Source organism: Anopheles maculipalpis, chromosome 3RL, assembly GCF_943734695.1.
Source record: "Anopheles maculipalpis chromosome 3RL, idAnoMacuDA_375_x, whole genome shotgun sequence".
NCBI lineage: Eukaryota > Metazoa > Arthropoda > Insecta > Diptera > Culicidae > Anopheles > Anopheles maculipalpis.
The window spans coordinates 1,007,471-1,030,838 of NC_064872.1; the positions used below are offsets into that span (position 1 = coordinate 1,007,471).

At 43.3% G+C, this 23,368-nt stretch overlaps 6 protein-coding genes across 8 annotated transcripts in view; 3 read left to right on the forward strand and 3 right to left on the reverse strand.

Moving 5' to 3' along the window:
- Positions 1-23,368, forward strand: part of LOC126565594 (mediator of RNA polymerase II transcription subunit 11) — a 103,763-nt gene that overhangs the window by 75,257 nt on the left and 5,138 nt on the right. The gene's annotated exons all lie outside the window — the stretch shown is intronic.
- Positions 1-23,368, reverse strand: part of LOC126563728 (serine/threonine-protein kinase Tor) — a 236,255-nt gene that overhangs the window by 69,412 nt on the left and 143,475 nt on the right. The gene's annotated exons all lie outside the window — the stretch shown is intronic.
- LOC126565437 (male-enhanced antigen 1) lies at positions 3,863-5,236 on the reverse strand. The gene is made up of 2 exons (XM_050222619.1): positions 4,862-5,236; positions 3,863-4,117 (listed from the first exon to the last, which is right to left on the reverse strand). The coding sequence occupies exons 1-2, from the start codon at positions 5,210-5,212 to the stop codon at positions 3,878-3,880; spliced, it is 591 nt and encodes a 196-aa protein (XP_050078576.1). The 5' UTR covers positions 5,213-5,236; the 3' UTR covers positions 3,863-3,877.
- LOC126565984 (uncharacterized) lies at positions 5,385-5,959 on the forward strand. The gene is made up of 2 exons (XM_050223184.1): positions 5,385-5,430; positions 5,493-5,959. Exons 1-2 carry the CDS (start codon positions 5,385-5,387, stop codon positions 5,957-5,959), a joined length of 513 nt encoding a protein of 170 aa, XP_050079141.1.
- Positions 6,112-6,923, forward strand: LOC126565293 (uncharacterized). Its single transcript, XM_050222458.1, has 2 exons — positions 6,112-6,153; positions 6,211-6,923. The coding sequence occupies exons 1-2, from the start codon at positions 6,132-6,134 to the stop codon at positions 6,921-6,923; spliced, it is 735 nt and encodes a 244-aa protein (XP_050078415.1). The 5' UTR covers positions 6,112-6,131.
- Positions 7,174-8,561, reverse strand: LOC126565108 (protein FAM151B). 2 transcript variants are annotated; one of them, XM_050222248.1, is made up of 3 exons: positions 8,480-8,561; positions 8,037-8,141; positions 7,174-7,968 (listed from the first exon to the last, which is right to left on the reverse strand). In XM_050222248.1, coding segments are annotated over exons 1-3 (888 nt in total). In that variant the 5' UTR covers positions 8,481-8,561; the 3' UTR covers positions 7,174-7,186. The 2 variants fall into 2 exon arrangements, with proteins under 2 accessions (XP_050078205.1, XP_050078204.1); XM_050222247.1 differs by lacking the exon at positions 8,480-8,561 and adding an exon at positions 8,245-8,435.

Consider the following 23,368-nt stretch of genomic DNA (forward strand, 5'->3'; position numbering starts at 1 on the left):
CCATGTATCGCACTCAATCCATATGGCTATTTTTGCTGCTTTTCTTCGCTTCAATTACCTTACTCAATACTGCACTGTTTTCGATTAGCAATTACACTGAACACTGGAACTGAAATACAAAATATTTATAAACTTTTTTGCAACGCCAACTGAATTCGTGATGGTGCAAATTCGCTGATTAGAAGCAAAAATACCATGGCAACGCACGTTTCACTTTTAATTTCGCACCACACAACATACGCACCACGCAACACTGGGTGATGCTGTTGCTGGCTGCATCAGCAATCTTTCATTTGTCAACACACCTCTCGCACACGCACACTGCTCGCTCGCCACATGCCTGCGCCAATATCGAGGGAAACACCATATCACATTATAGGGACAAAAAATGTCTCGTTTCGTTCACACGGAGAGCCTCGTGTATTTGGGGTGGACGGTTCGCCAGGTCGCGGGCACAGTTTCCCGTACTGTAAGCGCACACGGAAAAAGGTATTCCCTTTTTGGAAATGATCGAGTGACCGACGAGCTTTGTGATTTGCTCTATTTTCCATTCGTTTTTCACTTTTCGTCTCGCATTGTGTTGAGCGAACGTTTCGAAACGATTTTTTATTAGCAATTGTTGAAATCGGAGGAGACAGATGGAGCACCTTTCTTTACCTCCCCTTACCACATAGCTACCGTCACCGACTTCGTTTAACGTTTTGCTTGATTGGCGATGATGACCACCGAATCTCCGAAGGGGAGATGATCACCGCCAATCGAACAACCCCGCGAGCGTTCCGTGGCGCGGAGCTGTTTCTGCTAGTGAAGAAATATTTTTCCGTGCGGTGGTGCGTAGGGCAAAGCGTGAAAAATAAAACCTTTTTTACTTTTACCCGAAAACAAAATTCTACAATGGGCTTTGTAAAAAAACAAAAATGCACACACAAACACTGCACCATTAACTGCTGCTATACGCTTATTTTCAGTTCAATGCCGCTGTTTTCCGCAATCAACGACGACGAGCACACAATGATTCGAAAGTCACAGCTTACTACAGCTACTACTGCTTGTACCGCTTGAGAAGGGCAAACGCGAGAAGAGCACAATAAAGTGGACGAAAACAACGGGATGATGTAAAAAGCTGTTGTCACAGTAACATGGGAAAACTAGTACGTAATGAAGAAATAATGCCGGGAATTTAGAGGCTGGGAGTGATGCGGGAGTGAGACCCCGCAGTGTTCCATATATCTGCCCGAGGCTGCAGCAGCATATCCTCTGATGACACTTTGTTACATCCGCTCAAAACCCAGAACTGGGAGAGAACATGATTGAAGCCAAATTTATGTGTGGAGCCCCTTTCCTGCTTACTTGCTTCACTACTGGCAAATAAAAAAGGGGGCAGCTGAAGGGATGTCCCACGACCAACAACACCAGCATCACAAAAACAAAAACACGTCTCAGATGACAGCCGCGAGATGTCAAAGCAAAAATACTCGCATACTTTGATCTACTAATACACCTGAAATCACCACGAAAGCCTGCAGTGAATGCGTGTGTTTCCACGAGAGCAAGCGTGAGTGCGTAGTGAGAGTGATTGTGTACAGGAAAACAAATGGCTGGGAAATTGTTTGGGATTTGTTTGCACAAAAACAAAAAATAGTGCATAAATAAAGTGATAATCAACCGGGAACTGCGGCATCTTTGCGGGAAGTGCGTGAAACAAGTTAGTGGTGCGCGCCAACACACAAACTGGATCATCTTGATCGGCGGTGTCAACAACTTGCCGGTCGATTGAAGATCATGTCCGAGAAGTGCTCGCGCGCGAGTGATTGAATTACCCTCCGATCATGAAGCGATCCAATATGCCTCCGTATGGCGTAAGATAACACGACAGCAGGAATTAAAAATCACTTCAACTGGAAAGGTAAGAGTTTGCACAGCAGTATTTTAGCACATAAGGAACTGTGTGCTGCTGCCCCTTATCATCTACACACAAACATCAACTCGCGTCAGCATCGGCTGTGGCTTGCTTGTCACGGGTAGCGATCTGCGTCCTCGCAGCGCTCCATCTTATCTTGGGTCTTTGTGGGTGGGTGGGTGGTGGGGGATGCGGTATAGCTTCTCGCCCGTAAGGCAAACAAAGACACGAGGCAGTGTTTGGTTGGCACAGTGGGGTATCGTTCTTGTTGCTTTTGGTCGGGTGGCGGCAGACACAGACACCCAAATAGAATGGCGAGAAAAAATAGAAGTCAAATCGAGCAGAACATTTCAAACCTACTACACCGTACACTCCTATGAAACACTCCGCAACAATCGTTCACATCGAATAAACGTCCCAAGAGAGATGTTTGTGCAAGGGTGTTCCGGAGATGTGTTTTCCGCGCCGCAGAACGAAAACGAAAACTCACCCACCACAGACCGGCGACCGAAACGAACTGACCGAGTGTGCGAGAATCTACCGCCACATCGGTTTGGGGCTGTCCTTATGCTGCTGCGTAAGGTTGGCGCGATTTTGTCTCTCGCAAACGCTCGCGAACTGCAAAGGGACGCGGGTAAAAGTCGCGATGATCTCTGTTTTTGGTTTGGTTGAAGCTCGCTCAGCTCGCTCTCTTTTGCTCTCTTGCTGGATGGCGGCTCTGCTGGTGTAGTATTATTTGGGACCGGCCCCCGTTCGAGCTTCTTCCGGGGCCAGTTAGCAGACTTTGCCTCCTATGCGAGAGCACTTCCTGACGCCCTTTTTTTTTGCCTGATGCTGATTACCAAGGAGAGAGGCCAGAGAAACCCGCTATTTTCCACAACAATCAAAAATTGAAGTATTCCTCTGTATCGTGCGTACGGACGATGCATCATATTTTGGGGCATGAAATCCTCCTTTTCTATAGAACCCAATAAAGTTGACCGGTGGCATGCCTGCCTTATGTATTTCTCAATTATTTTCCGCACGACACTTGATAAAGCGCTCATCAAAAAACATTGTCATGGCACTTGGCGTGGCATGTTTGCCAAGAGTGTATCAACGTGTTTTCAATTAGCGGGTGCTCCAAACATTGCATGCCTTCACGGTCTCTCGACGTGGAAGACGGCTACAGCAACGATAACACATTCCCCCGAAGCATAGTAATCATCCAGTCGCACTGAATCTTGAACTCCACTTCCTACCCATACCTCCCCACCTCATGTGGGCTTCCCTGTATAGTTCACGGATATGTTAAATTACGTGTGAAAACTTTTTGTTATTTTTCCATTAATTTTCCTCTGCATGCAAAGCGTGGCCAGATTGTGTACTAAGGGATCGCCATCGGCGTCCCGTGGGTCACTCCGCAAGTGGACGACATTCGATTCGGGGCAGGAGTTTTAGTCCTCACTATCCACGCGGCACGCGCAACGCGGAAGAGCAACGGAAATGCAAATCACGGCAAGCTATTCGGAGCTAAACGATACAAATGTGGTGTGAAGGATACCCGGAGCCACCATACCCGGTGGCTCCCACATGCTTGCATGATGCCATCGACCGACCGACCGATTCATGTGCTTATGCAGCTCCTTGGTGGTAACGTGCCATTATGCTATTATTATACACACACACGGGAGCCGGAATCGGAAGTTGTGGCATTCATGTTTCGCATAAAATAAATCGTTAAATAGAAAACAACTCGCTTACAGTTCTTCGGTTCTGCTCGTATGTGAGCAGTTGTGCGCTTTATTGTGTGTATGCGAGGAGGAATGGTGAGATCGGGGAACCAAAGAACTTCTTCAGCAGTAAAGAGACATTCAATTCAACCGGTATTTAACATTACCATCACAAGCATCGGCGTCTTATAAGAGAGGCGGGTACACCAAAAGGAATGAAAGCTGATGCTATTATTGGCATGAATCCGTATATATGGCTTATAAATCACGTTCTTCTACTCGTATGACTGCTAGTGCTACCTCCACCGCTACTGCTACTATTAGCTATCGTCGGAAAAGTGCTTGCCGCCGTGAAGGAGGTGCTACATCCATCGGCTACATCCGGTTGCTGTCGTTGGCGAATTCGCTGTAGTAAATTTTCCTTCCATTCTTCTTCCGGTACACCGCGGGCCCATTCTGGGACGGCAGTGGTGGGCAGCTTTATGCCGGCCATCACGTTCACTATCTGCAAATGGATATATAATGGGTAGAAGAGGGAATAGTATTAAAAAATTGTACCCAAAAAACTAAAAAAGAAAACCCTGGAACGGAATGAAACTGGTAATGAAAAACGTGTCCCATTGGCTTGAGCCGTTTTATGAGCCATTCCTTAGGGAGCTTTGCGATTTTCCGAGGTTTGGCCTTGACTACAGGAACCGGAAGGGTAATGTCTTTTTTGTAGGTGGCAATAAATTCTTGTCCCACATGTCCCGGGCTTCCTTGTGGGGACAATCATGTCCCATGGGTTGATCGAAATGAAAATGAATAATACAAATACATTGCCGGTTTTTGAAGGTAAAGCAACTAACACCAAATACCACTCAAAGCACGTACGTCTCATGAAAGGATGTGTTGAGATAATCAATATGCTACGTCTTCAAGTCTCTCCTGAATACCCTGGATAGTAGTAATTCTAGTTGCTATTTTAGAAGTGTCCTAGTATAGGGAGGGTAAAAACCCTCCCTATACTAATAGGTGAATAGGTGGACCGTATTTTGCAATACATTATATCCACTTCCGACAATCGTGTTGTGTGAGTGGTGAGGTTACGTGTCCTTCGACAAGGTCTTTCATGTGACCGCCAATACTTGATCAAATAGAGTGTGTTCGTTTCGTGACGCGCAATGTTATTAATCGATTGAAATGAAACATACGAAATACGAATTATTTGTAAAGTCAATTTTAATTAACTTTAAAGAAATTATCTTACCTCTGCTGCTTTTGATGAATCGAGCTCAATATTTAATTCGTTGGGTCGTGGCGCATTCCACACGTCCACATTCAGAAATTCTGCATTAATTGCACTCCCTCCTTCGTGCGTCGCTGGTTCCACGTCTCCCGTATCCGTGTCCATCTCCTCTTCCATTACGGATGTCATTCGATTTGTTTGATTTTGTTCGTCCATGTTCAACGGTTGGTAACCGGCATAACCATTTACATCGACAAGGGATTCGTTGTCACTTTCATCTTCACTAAACGGTTCCAGGTGGACAGTGTTGTTTTCATCCATTGTGAAATTACTATCATCTTCCGGTTGGCCAGGCAAATCAGGAAGTCCCATATTCTACAATAATAACATTGTATTCAATAAGATAAAAAAACTATGCATCTGTTTAAAAAATGTAACGCTAGTTTAACATCTAGTTGCCATTGCCGGCGCGAATTCGTTCCTTCTTCGTTCTACAATACGTTTAGCCATTGAGAAGGAATGAGCTTTCTGTGCAGCAACCACAATGCTACCACAAATATTATACGTTTTGTACGAAGCTGGTACAACTGGCAAGTATTAAAGAAAGTTCTCTTTTGTAGAATATTTGGTAAATATTTTTTGTTTGTTTTAGTTTCCTTGGAAGATTTAATTAGCAAGCTGCAAAACCTGGATAAAGAAGCATATACCACGAAAGACATTCACATCCAAACGTTGAGCCTTGAGGACGCACTGGATAAAGGCATCAGATTTGGTTTCATAACAAAAGATCGAAAGCGTCTAACGTTTAAGATTAACGTCAATTTTTTGCGGTTCGAAAACTATCACTTCAACAGCAAAGCACAGATGCTGAGCGAAGAATTCTCCTTGTACGGGATCACCAAGGTGCTTGAGAATATGAAGCGCTATTTTCAATCAGACACTAGCGACGATAGCTCGGAATATGACGACAGTGATGCATACAATTCGGACGATGAGCATTCCCCTACGCCAAAAAAAAAGGCGATGGTTAGAAAAACCGACAAAATTTCGAAATTACGCAAGAGAAGAATATTTGCGGCTGGCGCAACGCCGAAAAGGCTTCTCAGGAAGGACGAATAACAAATAAAAAGTCTTCAAATACCTTAACTCGTTACCAAGCTTGCTTGTTTGTTGTATGGTGGTAGCATTGCTTTGCTATTTTTACAGCGTATAGCAACCTGTGGTTGTCATGGAGCAAGACTGCGATGATTTGCTATTAGCATTGGCAATTGACGAAGCACTAGTTTACAACATGTCGTCGGATAGCAAGAAAAGTAAGCAGAATTGCAGTGGACATAAGAGCTTCATTAATCAGATTATTTCCCACACAGTAATACAGGTTCAGCTATCAAACATCGAGCGCAACTATCGGTCATTACAATCCCAATACAATTGGAAACCGATATCGGAAACGTTTGAAAAGTTTAAAGAGAAATTTCCCCTTCAATATGAGGATAAGGCTGGCTTAATTCATCGCGCAGCGAGACTGAATTATATAAAATCTTCCCAACCGAAATTGGCACAAGCGGTAAGAATACCTCTAAAACGATACGGATCATCCGACGAAACACGTCCCGTAGCGGAACCGGCGGAATCGTTTCGTTATGAACAACTCTGTAACAAACCGATTGATCGCCCGAAAGGAGTAATTTACACCAATGCGAAAGGATTTGCCCGATTGGTAGATCCGTATCTTACCACAACCATGAAGGATATTGTACCGCACGTGAAACACCAGCACGATACGGTCACCTTTTGGAATTGGACCGAACGGGAGGAACGCAAACGGATTCCCAAGCCAACCAGCAGTCTACAACCGCGGATGGTAATACCGGTGTTTAAACGGAAGCTTAATCACGGTTTTGTCAGTGAAATGCGGGCAAATTATGTGAAACCAGTGGAGTTGGAGTTCAGGTTGGATCCTACTATCACACGCCCGATTGTACTTGAACCAACCGACCATACGGATACTGTGACGGAAAGTTCCATGTACGGTGGCACTAAAAACTGTGCTTTGATCTTGAAACAGAGAAGATACGAGTGAAAGAATGCGAGAATTACCTTACTGAATGTCTGTAGCGAGAACAAATTTGTTTTATTTTCTTCCAAATCGAAAGTAAACAACAACTTTTTGCACAAACAGCTGGGTGATTGACATTTCTTTGTATCGGTCAAATGACAGTTGGATTTAACCCTCAAGAAACAAGGCTAAATCTGCATTTCATTGCTACAGTTCCTGCAATAAATATTTTGAAAAAAAAAAAAAACATTTCGCTTTATTTAATAAAGTTTAACAAAAAAAACCAACTACTCGAAGCATCTAGCCTGGAGCGTTTTTTTGCACGTGTTGCTGAAAGCATTATCGTCTAGATGAAGCTCGCGGTGCAAATCGTCCGGCACATCGACGTACGTACGGTCAAGTCCCAAGGTGAAAATAAATTCCCGCAGCTTCTCAACGTGCACAGCATCGTCAGCACTCGACCATACAGTGAAGGTAACATCGTTCGTGTCCTTCAAGCCACAATACAATCGAATCATGTTGGTCAGGCTGTTTGCGACAATTCCTGCCCTGACCGGGAATGTAATGGGATTGCCAGCCTGATCGATACCGTTCGCCCGAATCACATTGACCATCGCATCGACCTGCGCTTCCGTGTACGAGCCCTCCGTAAAGTCCGCACCCCAACGAGTAGTCCACCCGATTGAAAGAGTAGCTTTCCCTAGTCGTCTAGCAGCGGTAAAGAAACGTGTAGCATCCACCGGAATCGTACCCGTATTATCAACTGGTCCAGTCAAAATGTCCGCATTGATCCACGTGTCAAACGTGTTCATGTCGTAGCTATTACGGATAATGTTGATGGATCCTTCAAATGCTCCAATGGATTTAAAATCCAACTTAACGCCTTTTACTTTTGATGCGTCTTTAGCGACCTCCCGGTTGTACTCTAGAATACGGGTAAGGAACGTTTCGAGCGAGATGTCTGACTCTGTCGCTGGTGGATGAGCCATAATGGGGATTTCATTTTCTTTGTTCACATCGTCTTTCAGATAGCCGAGCGAAATGTCCGCTTCGATAAACTGAGTGTCACCTGCAACGTAAGTGCATGTGTTAGTTCATATAATAAATCTAGTGGCTTGTAAAGATAGCGAAACCTACTCGCCAGAACGCGGGTAAGAAATTCGGCATCATTCACTGCATGGGCCCATGTTATCTTTGTTAGATTTGCCTTAGCACCCGCTACCGAGTTCGTGGTGGACAGCACTGTAAATAGAAACAATCGATCGGTGTAGACGGTGCATAAAAGCAAAGTTTCAACAATTCTTAAAAACATAGTGTCTAAAAAAACAGTGCTAAAGCAGCTTACCCAAAATTGAACAGAGCAATAGGAAAGGTACCATAATGTTAATATTTGCTCAACCGTATGCACGTGAACCGAAACGATGGCAAGACACCAATAAATCTTCGAAACGACGTGGATCGCACTTAACCCATCGAGCGGCTCTTACCATCGCTAATCGAGTTATTCTTATCTACTTAATGCAGCTTTATTGCTGTTGGAATTTGATAATGAGAAGGAGAGAGGGGGGGATGTTACTTACTTGTGGGAAGTTAGAAACAGATTAGGTGTGTGAGTACGCGGATTATCTCATGCAAGGAAGAATCAGAAAGCGAGAATGTAAACAAACGGTTTGTTGTTATTTGGGATGATTTGTCAGGTGGTTGGTTTGACAGCTATGGCCCAAGCGGAAAAATACGCTATACCAAGGTGCATAGGAAGAACCAAGGTGAATGGAGATAAATTTGAAAATCTTTCAAAGCAGTTGAAATAGAATTTCAATCGATTTTGAGATAATAAATAGTATTTTGGCTGTGTGCAGTTTTAAGGGACCTGATAACATTTTGCTAAATGCTTTAAGCTATCTTCATCTTAGTCTGGTTAGAGTAGATTTTGAAGTCTTTCAGGTGATAGGCTTTAATCGTTGTCCGTTCCTTTTTTGATCCAGTAATGATGAATTAACCTTTGATCCAGTAATGATGAATTAACCCTGCTCTAGTAACTTTAGTATCTGACATGGCTAAAGAATAAAAATTCTGCTATTTTACGCCAAAGTTCGAAAGTCCATGAAACCACCTCCCCAATAAAGGAATACTTCGTTGGGATTAAACTGGGAAGGAAAAGTAAATATTGATTGGAACGGATTCGAATGCAATCGAGCCACCGAAACGTGTGCCAATCGATAAACGGCTCCTACTGCCCCCTCCCAAGTTATTTGATTTGAATATTTCACACGGTCAAGTAGAATGGTTTTTGGTAACTCTCCCATTTTTCCATGGCGAATCGGGCCACATTAGAGTAGGTTTATAATTAGCTAGTTGGCAAAGGGAGGCGAACGTTTGATGCGAACCCAGAGATCGTTGCGCTAAAATCGACAGCCAATGGAACGACGCAATGATAGGGCCGCGTTGCTGTTCAAGTGTCCTAATTCAACGTGATCCTGGTCCGATTTGTCTGCCGTGTGACCTCGTGAAATGAAATGCATCTGCAATTCTGTCAGTTTGATGAATAATAAATAATGCACCATTCGCGTCTCCGTTCTCCACCAACTCGCACACATATTGCGCCGCAATGCGCGCTCGAGTTTTGTGGGGTATTATCGCAGTCGCAAGTGGATGGACACACGTGATTGTGTATGCGTGTGTGTGCACTTCGATTTGGACTGTGATAGAGATTGACCAATGCCCGGAAGTACGCAGGGAGACGCGGGAGAGAGGTACGCAGGGAGATGGGATGGGATTCCATGGCACGTCCACTCGACACTTTGCTAGCTCGCAAAGCCCTTGACAAGTTGGTGACGGTTGTGGTGACACGCGGCCTGGGCATTAGATATTCATTAGGCTGTGAAATAATGTAGCTTAGCGGGGACATTTCCAGCGTATGATGGAAACGGTTGTATGGGAATGTCGGATGAAATTTCACGTATTACTAACTGAAGGGCATCAGTCAGTCAGTCAGCCAGTCAGTCAGGCTAGCACGGACGAGCATGCATTTTCGAGTACGCAAATCAGATTTATGGCCATAATGAATGAGATTAATGGTGTGATTTGATATTGTGACTTGCTTTCTTTTTTTTAATTTACGCACGGAGCGTTCGGGCACGAGGATTAGTTCCGCAAGCTTTACGCATTGTGGTTGTTTGGTGGATTGTGATACAAAAATTAAATCCTCATGGTGGGTTGCGCTGTACCGCGAGGTTCACAATTGGCTATTATGGATAAATTGGTAGTGATTTGCACTTTATTTCATACTTCATTTGTTGCTTTTTGTGCAGTGAGATAAAATTGAATGTTCATAGAAATTAGCTGCACCTCGTCACAGCGCGTGCATTAAAATCGCTGAAAGACCATTCGCCATGCAATGTGTCGAGTTAGTTATTCCACCGGTGCATCTTGGTACTAGATTCAATTAAAGTCAATATTTCTGATGTCGGACGGTAAACGGAACGTCGAGAACTGCACATACATCACACCTGGGATTGCAATCAACCTGCACATGAATGATGAAAGTGCACTTTCTTGTATGCAATTATGTTGCTTATATCGTGCATATTTAGTGTCGGCGTCCTGCCTTACTTGTCTGTCCTTGCTGAATCCTAAATGCAACCTGGTGGGAATTGGGCCCTAGCCGGTGTGTGTGTGTGTGGCAATTACAACCGACACAGACAGCGTCACCGGACAACACATGTGTTTGTCACACACATTTTCAGCAGCACGATCGAGGCCGTTTCCCTGTGAAGTGGTGAGCATTGTGATATATTATCGCAATTACTGGTTGCATTTCGCTGGCTGCCTCATTTCATGCTGATGCATAAATGCAATGCACGGTGCACTTATTAGTCGAAGCGTGTTCATCTGAAGTGAATGGGAATGATACGACTTCTAGCGCACGAAGTCAGCATAATTGAGTTGGGGAGATTAATTTCTAGGACCAATCGGAGAACACAGGTTCTAAGTGAAGCTGAATTTCTTAGAAGAAGAGATTATCTGTAAATTTGTAACTACTGTTAAATAGTTCTTTGGTAGTACTATATCTCCGTTTAATATAACTAACGTATGCCATAAAGAAAGCAGAGAAAGCAAAGAAACCAGAGAAAAAAAAATTAAAATTAAAATTCTCTGTTTGAAGATTAATGAGGTGAAAGATAAAATAATTGTGATACCAACTATGGAACGATTGTACAGACTGTATGCAGTACTCACATACACCTCTGAGGACATGGACTTTGTCATCGACGAAATAAGCCCTTAGCCGCGTTCGAGAGAAGAAATATCTCAGATGGAAGATTCCGTATGTATCAAAGGACAATAAAGGAGCCGCTACAATAGCGGGTTCTACGAGCTGTCTTACCATTACACCGGATGAAGCAGCCCGTAAAGCCCTTTTCCGTCCTGCACACACAGACACAGACGGGGGAGTTGGGGCAGGTTTAAATAGAGTCACCGCGACTAGACTGTAAGGATATGTGAAGAACCAGCTCCAACCAAACCCAGGTCAAAAAAAAAAAATAAATAAAAAGGTGGCCATGATAGCTAGTCCCGGTCCACCAGACCGCTCTCCTGCTAATGAAGCAGCTCACTAAAGCTCTACCAAGATCAGCAACGATCATGCAGCCGCAACAAATCAAATCATACTTATTAATTAATATGACAAATTACTTGCCTTTTTATAGGATTTCATCTATACACATACATCTTGTTCATTGGCCATTAGCTGGGTAAAGTTACATGCTAGATCAACAAACCACGATGTCCCACTGATAATGATGTGCGTGCGTACAACTTTCCCACCATCATCCTCCCAGAAAACTCTTCCAACTCCAATTTATCATTCGACCAACAAAAAAAGGCTTCCAACTGTCCCACTTTCACACATTTCTCGGAAGCTTTCTCGCCAAGAGCCAAACTTTTCGCTCCGACTTTTGGATGGCGTTTGCGCCCCGTGTTTCCCTGCATCCCTGTGATTTATGCACTCAATCCATTGCCAAATAATTTTCACCTGCCTCTCTAGTTATTTCTACATTTGTAAATGCTTATTAGGAAGTTTTTCGGAAGCCCACTCGCCTGGGCTCCTCTCTATCTCCCGTACCTCTTGTCTTGGGTGTGCGCGTTTGGGTTGGCGAAAACTTGTGCTAATGGAAGTCACTCTGTACTGAGATTAGAAACGGAGTTCGGTATGTGATGTGAAGATCTATTGCGTTTTATTTAAGGGAAGTTTATTTAACCTCTAGCAAAGACTTTGCCTGTGAGTGTGGGGAAGCTTTTCTGCTTGAATGAATTCGGTTGGGAAAATGGATGAAGGACGCGTTCTCATTATGCACATGCTTGCTTGCTACGTACGCTCCGAGTACGAAAGGAGGGAAAAGTTTTAATTAATTCGAATTTATCTGTATGATTACGTCAAAAGTCTTTTTCGGATAGGGTATTCGGGTATTCCATACGTGTGTACGGAACCACTACTACTCTAGTGTTCTTAGGCGCTTTCGTCGACGTTGCACCTTTTTGCGTGTGTCAGCGACTTCAGACCGCGGAAGAGATTAGTTTGTCAGCTCAGCATTTTTGGTGCTTGTTAAGCTGTTAATGTCGTAATGAAGGCATTATTCAAAGTGGAAACAAAAATAGTCCTCTCTTCGCGCGATTTTTATCTCATTAATAATAAATACATTTGTTAGTTTAAGAACATTGTTGTTAGTAATAAAGCAGCTGTGCATGGGCAAAACAGAAATTCAACTATGCTGCTGCCGGAATAGGTCGTAAAGAATGGGTAAACTTTTATGCTTCGCTTAATAAAGCAATTTCACAACTCTCTTACATTAACAAGCAAAACTACTCGGGCACGACTTTTTGCTGTCCACCAAGGAACTACTCGGAACACAAACCTGTGCTGTACAACCTACAGCATATAAAGTAAACAACGCAGATTGTGCAGAAAAACTATCACGCAAAATCTATGCAAATTGTTCTCGGCCGGTTAACTGGGCGGTAAAGCCAAGTAAAGCCATCCAGTATACAACACTTTCTTCATGCTTAATCTGCTGTGGGAAGAATTCTCGAACGGGCAGAAAAAAGAATCTTATCAATACTTTCCACAACCACAACACAGCGCAAGCAGTGTGGCAAAAAAAGGCGCAAAACCTCATCGAGAAGTTAGGCTTTATCATTTCCTGACCTTCAGCGTGGCCAGGGATGCAAATGAGATGGACACACTGTGGGTAAAAGTTGGTCCACTCCTAATCGACGATATTACCGAAGTTCAAACTACGAATGAAAAAAGCAAAGCTTAAGCGAGAGAGTAGGAGAGAAAAAACACATACCTTCTGCCCTGAGGGGGGGGGGGGGGGGTGGTGGGAGCTGAAGAACCCGTGGAATCCTAGAAGTTGTCCATTCTTTTGGCCAGGCGGAATGAGGCTACCCTAGAAATGAGGGATTGAGAGATGAAAAAAAAGGAAGAAAGAAAGCCTTTGGGGATGAACAACTTTTCAAAACGCTCTGGTATAAACGAGACGTTTTGGGGAAATCTCTCGCCTCTCTTGGGGAAGCAGGACAAAAGATTCCGCTGGATGTAGCGATAGTAATGCCAGTAGCAGTAGCTTCGCATTTACTGTGTGTACTTTACCGCCTGCTGTGTTTGTGTGTCTCGAGTGTTGGAGAGCTTTCAAAAGCTGAGCAAATCTTGTATGCAGAGCACTCCCGGTTTTACCGTTGGTAGGAAAATTAGTTTAATCATAAACGTGAATGGTTTATCAACCAAAGTTTTTTTCGACTTCCCTCACTACTCCTTCACACTTTGCAGTCGTTTTGCTGTCTTGCAAGCGGCCATTTTACGCTTTGAAGTGTTTGTTCTGGGTAGACTTTTTTTTTCTACGGTCACTTTCTCTCCAAGGATTTGTGCTCGACACTTGGTAGAGATGGATAGAATTGATATCCGGCACACCGGTCAGGGATGATTGAAGATCCTTTTGGGGGCAATCGTGCAGAAAGCGAAGAACGCATTCGCATCGATCGGGTTTGATGTTTGATTTGCTGTCGAGCTACTCGCACACTTGGTCCGGGCTCTCCTTCACCGGGGGCAAGCCATCCGTGTCAACAGCACAGCTTGTGTAAGTGTAACAATTGCACCGAAGGTTTTCACCTTGTTTTGTAATTCTCTTTGTTGTCGGTACGTCTTGCCAGACGCTGGTAGACGAACTTTCTGCGAAATGGTTCTCGAGCGTACACGTTGCGAGACCAACTGGAATTGCTTGCTAGACGGGCATAAAGACGACGAGGGTTTAGTCTGAGAATGTTAAAGTCGGTGACAAAGTTGACACTGCTGGTCGGTGGTCGGCGCCGTGCATTTGATTGGGATTATTGTGTTACACGTTTTGTGTAAGTTCTTGCCCAAACGAAGGACTTACGAAAATGCTGATTCTCTGCTGAACAGACCGAGATGTAACAGTAGGAGCTTTATTGGATTTATATGATAATTATTATGATGCTGTAAACAATGCTATGGACTTTGTAAGAGCTACTGAAGAAAAGAAAGGCAAAGTTTTCCTCCCCAATGATTACGCTTGCCTCACTGAAGAACTCACAATTTGTCGTCTAATTGTTATTAAACGCAAGGGAGACACTTTAGGCTACAGAAATAACTCGTAAGCTTGGCGAAAAAAACGAGAAAAGCTTTCCTTTTTGTTACTTTAAATTTGAAGTTTTATGTAAAAAGTATCTTTAACAAAATGATTGTTTCTTTTTTGCGTTGAACATCCCATCATCCAGGCCAGATTGTGTAGGAATGTAAAACTTTAAATTAAATTAGGCTACGGAAGCATGCTGCGGCCAGGTGACAAATTGGTATTCTGATTTGCCTGAGCCGAGCACCACACTACAGGCCGAGAAAAGCGTGTCTGATGGGTGTGTAGTCGTTGGTAGAGGTGATGATTATTGACACAAAAACCATTCGGTACCAATCTCAGCCTCAGTCTGGGAGAGAAGCGACACCACATTCCGAAGACGTATGGCAAGGTGGAAGGTTATTTGAATATTTATTTACCCACCCTCCGTCACTCATCCGGCTCTTCGGTTCGATAATCTCCCAATCTCGGAGGTGGGTAGAATGATGTTAGATTTTTTTTGTTGCTCCACTCAGTGTTTGTGCACTCCTGATCGACTGATGGTCCGTTCTAGTGACGATGAGAATTCCGAGAAGAATTTGTAATAAAGAACTCAAATGGATTTCGATCTTCATCTTGCGCACCATTTACGCTGCTACGCTAGTATTTACTCAACCTTTCCACATCATCAACATTTGTTATACGTTTGGCTGAACAGTGCCCCAGTAGAAGGGCAAAACTTGCAGACCCTTCACAGTTTTTGAGGTAAAAGGATAACGAACTGGCAAACAAGTCGGATGTGAGAATCGAACGATGGAGACGTCTCGTCGTAGTCTGTGTGAAATTGATGGACGATAAAACAAAAAATGGCTGCCCTGAAAGAACGGGTTAGAGTTGATATTGGAGCTGGTAAATATTAAATCTCAGCTAGTTTATATTGGATGAAGGGTAAGACGAACGGAAGCCTTCACGAGTGCTGTTGCAGATGATTGTTTCGCGTAGAGGATATTGATTTGATTTGTTGGAAGCGGAGCTGCATTTTTCCAGGAATTAATAACTGCAGTTGAAATTGTTCCAAGGAGATATTAACTGCTAGTAAATGATTTCTTTTTGTTCGTGGAATAAACTTACTCTCAACACAATTATAAAACTATCTCACCTGATACTTCTGTCTGTTGGAGACAACAAAGCGGCACAAACTCCCCGCAAAACAAATCCAATAGGACTTTCCATGGAGAGGTTTCTTAGCAAAACGCAACGGACTTTGTTTCGATGTTGCTTCAACGCTACTGCCTTGTAGGTTTGCATACCGATTATTGTACCATTTCGGTACAGATCCACGGAGACTAAAATCTGGCTTGGCAAGGCACAACGAGGGATTTATGCAAAAAAAAATGGAAATGAGCAAAGTTAACCAACATTTAAAACTATGTTTGAACAAGAAGGAAGGTTTAAAGTTGCTGCAAAATTCGAGCATGAATATTTTAATACATACCGAAACATCTAGACATTTTGTTTAAAATCTTCTTAACTCTTCACCAAGAATCGGACAAGAACGCAGAAGAATGTACCTTTCCTCTAATCAATTCATTGAACAACATTACCACAACAAAAAGGGACCTCGCTGGCGACCGCAGCAACTAGGGAGAAAATATAATTCCTTACCCAATTAACGCAAGTGGTCTGGTGAGTATCGAAGGCAGCAAAAGAGCCTCTAGTCCCATGAGCTTCTGCTTCAGGTCATAATTTAATATCGCCCGGAATAAATCTACATTCAGGTTTTAATTTAGTTAGCAAAACAAATTATCACCTTGCCATCTGGAGGGCCGTCCATCGGAGAGTGCAATGGGATGGACGGGACAGATTCTTGTCGAATTGCGTAGGGGAATTTTGTCGACCGAACAGGGAACACTGTTGTCCACCAACCAGACCCACCAGCTGGGCCCCCGATAAAAGCTTTTTTGCGGAAGCTTTTACTGAAAAGATGAGGATGTTTTTTTTTTGGGGTGAAGTAGTTCGCCTGCCGGTCTATTTTGGTTTGGCCACCAAATTTTTGCCATCTGCCATTTACAGTCTTCTAGAGGCAGCAGCAGAACCCTTCAGGCTGGAACGTTTTAATTAAAAATAACACCATAATTAAAACATTGCCATTTTTGGTGCCCTGCTTCTGATAGCTTCCGAGAATGGGTTGACCATTTTGCGGCGTTTGTTGTGCTATCTGTCCTTTTCAGGAAGTTTTCCATTTGCTTACATTTGTGCTCCGCTGTAACCATGTCATATGCGTACCGGTGACGCAGTACGAGGAAAGGCTATCGCCTACAATCGGCAAGGGAAATAAAAATTTCCCACATTAATCTCAGTTGCTCTCGTTTATCGAAGATTTTTGAGAAGGAAACCAATTTCCCCCCGATGCTTTTGTTGTTGTAACTGGGCAGCAGCAGAACATTTGTGACAATTCAGTATATCCCATCTCTCTGGGGCCAGCTGTCGGTTGCAGAAAAATATCCTTAAACCATTGAGCTTAACCGTCGAGCGTTTCATCGTCGGTTCTTCGGGTAAACTGTACTTAACACGAACCTTGGTACGTGTGGAGAACGTACATTTCCTCTACCTTTCTCGTGAACAAGGCAGCCATACCGGTGATGGATGAGGTACGCATAATAACAGCATAAAGCTTGCTCGCTAAACCGCCAACAGGTGTTGTGCCTAATTTAATTGTATTTGGACAGATAAAAGTAAGCTAGCTTAGCTGGGGTGAGAAATAACTGGGTTGTAAGAGTAAAAAGAAAACAAAAAAGCGCACCGGAATGAAAGCGGATTTTCGCCGTGATGTTACGGACATTTTTCCCCTACACCAAAATACCAGCTTCAAAGGGATTATTATTTTCTTTCTTTCTTGTAACCTTGCTGGTTATAATGTGGCAAGCAAATGAGGAATACCTTGGAGCATATATTAAGCTGCATTTATTAACCTACCTTGTACTTAGCTTTGCTTCATCGTCTCATGGGGATATATTTTCTGAAGGGAAAATATTTGTGATAGAAACACTAGATGGGGCGACAATATTTTTCAAATTTTTTTATGACAGTTTATTGCTGCAAAAAATGTTTAAAATTTGTAGCGATACTTACCTGAAGTTTTGCAGTATATTTGCAGTATTCGCAGAATATAACAATACAACGATAGCTTCCTTTCACGTTAGCACGCACTTATTCACCTTCTACTAAGCTTTCTTTCACTATCTAAATTGTTGTGTTAGTTTCAAGTCATTAAATACTATCTAAACCCCATTATAAGTTAAAACTGTTCGTAAAATATTTAACTGAAACTGCATCGAGCTCGACGATAGTTACAATTCAACCAGATTCGTGACTCGGAAGCGAGAAATCCCATTGCCGTGCTCAATAGGACCAATTGGGCGCAACTGTAGATAGAGCGAGATTAACACGGATATGGCTAAACCTTTATGCCCCAAATCGTGATCCGATTGGAACGAATCCTCTGCAGACTCTAGTAGCGACAGCAGCTCAACGCTGCGAGCAAACCCATTGAAAGGTGAGCTTTCCTTTCATGTGGTTCGCTCTATGTCCACTGCGCGCACCGGGTTTCCACTCCACCGTGTGCTCAAACCCGTGACGATTGAAATAGCACCCGATGGCGCGATGATGGAAACGTGTAACGAGTCGGTCACGTTGTAGCACACATGAGACTGATGTCACTCACGGTGTGATGTCGACTATCGAAGTCAAGCTTCATCAATCTACCCAATGCAATGCACGGAAACGTCGCCATGACTCGAAACGATTCTGTGCTGATGATGACGATAGTTGTGCTCGGAACTGATGGGAAAAAAGGGTAGTAAACGCTGTACAGATCCGCTTACTTACCGTAGCAGCACGATGGGACACGATTTTTCATCGCGGATTTCTGACAGGTGGATCACGATGGTCCGAGCTTCTGCTTTCGTGCGCCCTGAAAGATGGAACAGAAAAATGGCAAAAAATAGTGAAACAAGTTATCAACTTTAAATTGGAATATAAATGAGAATTTATGCTGAACTGGACGTACGGGATCAGCGGCTGGAATGGAAAAAACAAAGCCGAAACCTCCTGCAACAACTTAGTTTTGGTTTTCATTTCCACCATGGGAAAAAAAGCTTTTGGAAATTGCATATAGTGTTTGATATGCTCAAAACTGACACTATCTAGACCACGGCTAACTATACTCACACAAGCACACACACACACACACACACACACACACACACACACACACACACACACACACACACACACACACACACACACAGAGCATAAAAGTCGGCCCTGGTACGAGGGTTAGAGCTACTCACCATTCTGACATTCTTTTATCCGTGACGAGATATGAGCTTTAAGCTCTTGTTTGTGAGGAGCAATAACAAGAGTAGTATAAATTATGACGTCCAACTGCACGAAACAACTGCACAGTGACATATCCGTAATTGGAAACAGTGTACTCTGTGTTTTGTGTGCTTTGCGCAACTGGCACTTGCACAAACTTAAACACAGAATTTGAATTTATATTCCAAGAACAACCTTTACCCTGCGTTTGTTTTTGTATTGCTCTCAGGCTTCAGATGAGGTGTAAAAATGATTAAAATTTTGTTTCGGTAACAAGCAACAAAAGAATACGTTAATTACACATGCACATTGTTCGTTTGATACACGCGAAAAGGTTTTCTATAGCTCTGGAGAAAAAACGATGGACGCCGATACAGATTGTTTCGCTCATTCGTATGCAGTTGGCGTGTGTAGATTTTACGGAACCTACGGACTACTTACGGAGCGCACGTGTTTGGTGCCGATGGTGCCAAACGAAATGATAAAATTCGTCTAATGAATTTTTGGGTAAGTGTGTGTTCCGCGAATTTTAATAATGAAATTAGCTTGAAACACGTGCTATGGAAATACGTTTAAGTGGCATTTTACAGTCGTGTGACGATAAATGGTGGACTGGGAATATATTGGTGAGCGGACTAGTAATTAGTCAGTTTGGGGGTGTTAAATTAGCCTAAACTTGTTAAGGGTTTTTCATGCTGGACTGTAATATTCTTGTGCGTTTGGCAGGAGAAAGACACTCCACACTAAAGCCATACATGGCACGATAAGCATCATCGCGCACTGTCGGTGAAAGTTCTATGACGCACAGTAGCTTGAGTGTGAGAGAGCTGTCAGAGCAAAAGTGAAAGTTAGGTCGGGCCCATCCGCAGCAATTTACAGGACCGGCCAATTTGGTGGGTTTTCCTTCATATTGCAGATACCGATATAGTAATTTCAGCTGCTTTTTGTCCGCCTTTGGCACCAATGCTTCCTTCCCTTTCCTTCTGCTTTCCTCTGCGGGTGAATTTTTATTGTCAAATCCGGACACACTCCATTTTTCGTTCGTTCCGACGACGGTGAGGTTTTGTGTTGGATTTGCTTTGGCTCTTGGCATACTTGGCGTACAACGGCAGTACGGACTGCGGATGAAAGTGACCGGGCGCAATGCCGTAACAAGCAAAAGCCAGCTGGAGCACGAAGTTTAACCTTCGCTCATGACGAATATGCCTCTGGTAAGGTTGGCAGGATAAGACATCTCGGTGTAAAGAAGAAGTCAAATTCCGAGCGTACGTCCTTTTTCGTAGCGAATGCGAATGCGAGAAGTCATCAGAGGTTTGACAAACAAGACAGATGGAGCTGTTGGATGGTTATAATATGGTCAGATAAATGGGAGAAATATACCGAGCATTCCAGCATATTTCGGGACACGAGCAGAGCAACCAGCTCCCGTACTTGCTGGCAGAGTCTGCAAAGTTCTGAACGGATGTGCTTTAAAGTATTCGTATCCTTTGGTCCCATTGTCATTTGTTAGAATTGGCATAGTTTTGCTACTCTTATCACGTCAATTAAGCTTTAGTACAAGGTTCGCCTCGGTAAAGTGAAGCGAGTCAGGGAAACAAAGGAAAATACCCCCTAGGACAATCTGATGTTGTTACAAAACCCACGAGCGCCATCAAATCGGGCAGAGTTTTTGTACTTAAAATAAATAAACTAAAAGTTGTGATTTGGATGCTTATTTGTGCCGCTTTTAATTGGACATGCACTCTAACGAAATCAAGCAGTAGTCGCGCTGTGTCCACAAAAACGCCGTGGGCGTTCCAGAAGGAAATTAGGTTAGGATTCAACTCCAATTTGTCGGTCCTTCTGCTATTCGGAACTCTCACAGCAATCTGTTCGCCTGTTTGTTCTTGTCTTCTATTATTGCAGACTTCCCGTGGGATTGAATCGAGCCGAGTCGAAAAAAGGGGCATAGGAAAACGTTCTATTGTGCGACGAGCAACGGTTTGACGGTTGCCTGTGTCAAGAAGAAGCAGCAAGGGATGATGAATAAATTTTCATTACTTTCGTCGACGTTTTCTAAAACCGTGCTATCAAACGAAGCTCTTTTCCAGCTTCCAGAATCTGTTGGGTAGGAAGTGAGTGCTTAACAAGGAATGCGATGCTTGAAATGGTTAAGTTTCTGTGGTTATTCAAAGCGTTTGCGTGGTGTGATGACGACCCCTTCTCGTTTCGCCAGAGGTGTGATTAGATGGGCAAATAGTGAAAAAGTGCATTAAAATGTGCTTTGTGTTACTTGTTGCGAGGTGATAAATCGAATTAATTACTGATGCAAATTAAATGGGCGTAGAATCGTTCTAATTGCATCTGTCTGGTAGCAATTAACTAATTACAGACTAGTAGATAATAATTGTGCTGCAGTATTTGGGAATACTACAATTTAAAGACTAAAACTATCATAAAATTAGCTTTCTGATAATTGATTGTGTTCTGCGCTTTTGTAAAAATTAAATTAAAAAGCCATAGTTTAGAAATACAAGGGATTTGTAAATCAAGGCATTAGGTGGACGCCAATGTCATGATTCGTTCCTGCTTTTGAGCAATTTTATCTGACAAATGCACTAAGGCTCTATCCTGTGATACGCTTCCCTGAGAGGAGTTCGAACACGCTTCAAGAGTCACAGAGATAGGACGATTGAAAACCAAAAATCTAATCCCATCCGTACCTTTCGCAGCATTTCGTAAGACCAGACAGGTGCCGGCCTAAATCGCAAACCTCACCGTGCGAAGAAACCTGATGAGAAAATACGATGAGTATTTCAAAAACGAACAAGCACTACCACTGTGTTTAGCGCTAGCGCATGGTGGTCGAACAGAGCAAGGACACGCTCCATTCTCCATCGGCGCCGTTGTGAAGTGCATAAGTGAATTTCGGTCCGATTTCAGCTGGGCAAAAGCAACCATGCAACCACAATGGCTCTTACCGCATGATATTGCGTTCGATAGTCTGGACTAACTTCCATCCTTTTTTACCATTTCAGATGGTAGGTGTTTAACGATCCGCCCGCTGGAGTAGACGTCTATGGTCCACTTCCAACCAACCGTGAGTAATCGCTTAATTATCTTTTATGGTCTCTATGGAGCGCTTTAGCTATAATTATGGCGTGAGGATCGAATGAAGTTGCACGAGATTAGAAAGAAGCCCGCGTAATCCGGGGCTCCATTCATCGGGAGTGCATTCTATTTTGTGCGACCGGGTTTGAATCGTTCGAATGGAGTGAAATTCTATTTTTAAGGATGCTTCCCGGTTCAACCGTTCGACAAGGGACAAATTTTGGCAAACCCGGTAATAATGCAAAAAAAGACAATTACCTAGCCGTAAGCCGCATAGTTCGGTGCATCTGAATTGCTCGAAACGGCTAAACGATGGGAGAGTCATGTCGCAAATCCCGCGGGCACAGTAAATGCACAGGGCATCGATTAATGAACGAATTTGATAGTTTTCGTAAGCTTTTACGATTTGTTTAGAGCAGAGGGAGAAATTGGACGTAAATTCAAAGTGCCTTAATAATTAATGAACACTTTCATGCATTTGAACATGAAAATCTTCGTGAAAGTGGCATCTCCTGAACAACATAAGCACAAACGTATTTTAAGCTCACAGCATTTGTTGATAACACAATCTCAAAGAACACTTGACACGCTTCAATATAATTAATTCTGATGGAAAACTCCACAGCTCTTTACCCTTCAATTAGTTCGTTACCATCAACTGGGATGGAACTATTTTCATGTGCTAAGCTAACCGGTGGCCAGTGTTCCACGGCCTGTGAACTCTTAGTTCTTTATCTTGATGACATAAAGCAAAAGGCGATTTGCGCATGGTGCAGCTAATGATTGCAATCTAGATTAAGCTGGATGGCCCTAGACAGGTAACGATTTCCCAGCAGCAATAAAGGTGCAAAGCAAAAGTGATTCTAATCGTGGTAAACTTTTATTGATTAGAGCCTAATCTTAGGATGTACTTGTAACAATGATGTAAGTAATTTATCTCTGGCCAGTTTCAAATCCAATAAAGAAGCGACAAAGGCAGTTCGGCGATCTCATTTCGTGCAAAGGTTAACATTATCCAATTAATTGAATGAGCTACACACCGGCAAGCGCAGTCTTCAGACACGTCTTTCGTCGGGAATTTCCCCCTATTGATTGGGAATTCATTTAACGAATCCATGGAGGGTAAATTAATATTTCCATGCTTTGAAATACTGTGGTGCGCCGGAGCGTTGAAGTGGAAAATGATCCGTGCCGCAGTAAACCTTAGCTTTTTTAAAGCAGTATGCCACAACCAAGAAAGAGTAAACAAGCGAAGAAAGGTAAAGTGGAAAAAAGTGACGACACGGTCGAAGAAGTTCGATAAAATGGCTTCTCATCAAGCGTGTGGTGATGGCAGGCAGGGGTTGCTTCCGGTTCATCGGCCCAAACATC

Bases quoted from the DNA above. Each gene is read 5' to 3' on its own strand.
- LOC126565437 (XM_050222619.1), bottom strand. From the start codon at position 5,212: ATGGGACTTCCTGATTTGCCTGGCCAACCGGAAGATGATAGTAATTTC. The intron at 4,118-4,861 runs GTAAGATAATTT...ATCCATTTGCAG, and splicing joins ATTCATCAAAAGCAGCAGAG to ATAGTGAACGTGATGGCCGG.
- LOC126565984 (XM_050223184.1), top strand. From the start codon at position 5,385: ATGCTACCACAAATATTATACGTTTTGTACGAAGCTGGTACAACTG. The intron at 5,431-5,492 runs GCAAGTATTAAA...TGTTTGTTTTAG, and splicing joins GTACGAAGCTGGTACAACTG to TTTCCTTGGAAGATTTAATT.
- LOC126565293 (XM_050222458.1), top strand. From the start codon at position 6,132: ATGTCGTCGGATAGCAAGAAAA. The intron at 6,154-6,210 runs GTAAGCAGAATT...TTTCCCACACAG, and splicing joins GTCGTCGGATAGCAAGAAAA to TAATACAGGTTCAGCTATCA.
- LOC126565108 (XM_050222247.1), bottom strand. From the start codon at position 8,278: ATGGTACCTTTCCTATTGCTCTGTTCAATTTTGG. The intron at 8,142-8,244 runs GTAAGCTGCTTT...TTCTATTTACAG, and splicing joins ATTGCTCTGTTCAATTTTGG to TGCTGTCCACCACGAACTCG. The intron at 7,969-8,036 runs GTAGGTTTCGCT...CTTACGTTGCAG, and splicing joins TCTTACCCGCGTTCTGGCGA to GTGACACTCAGTTTATCGAA.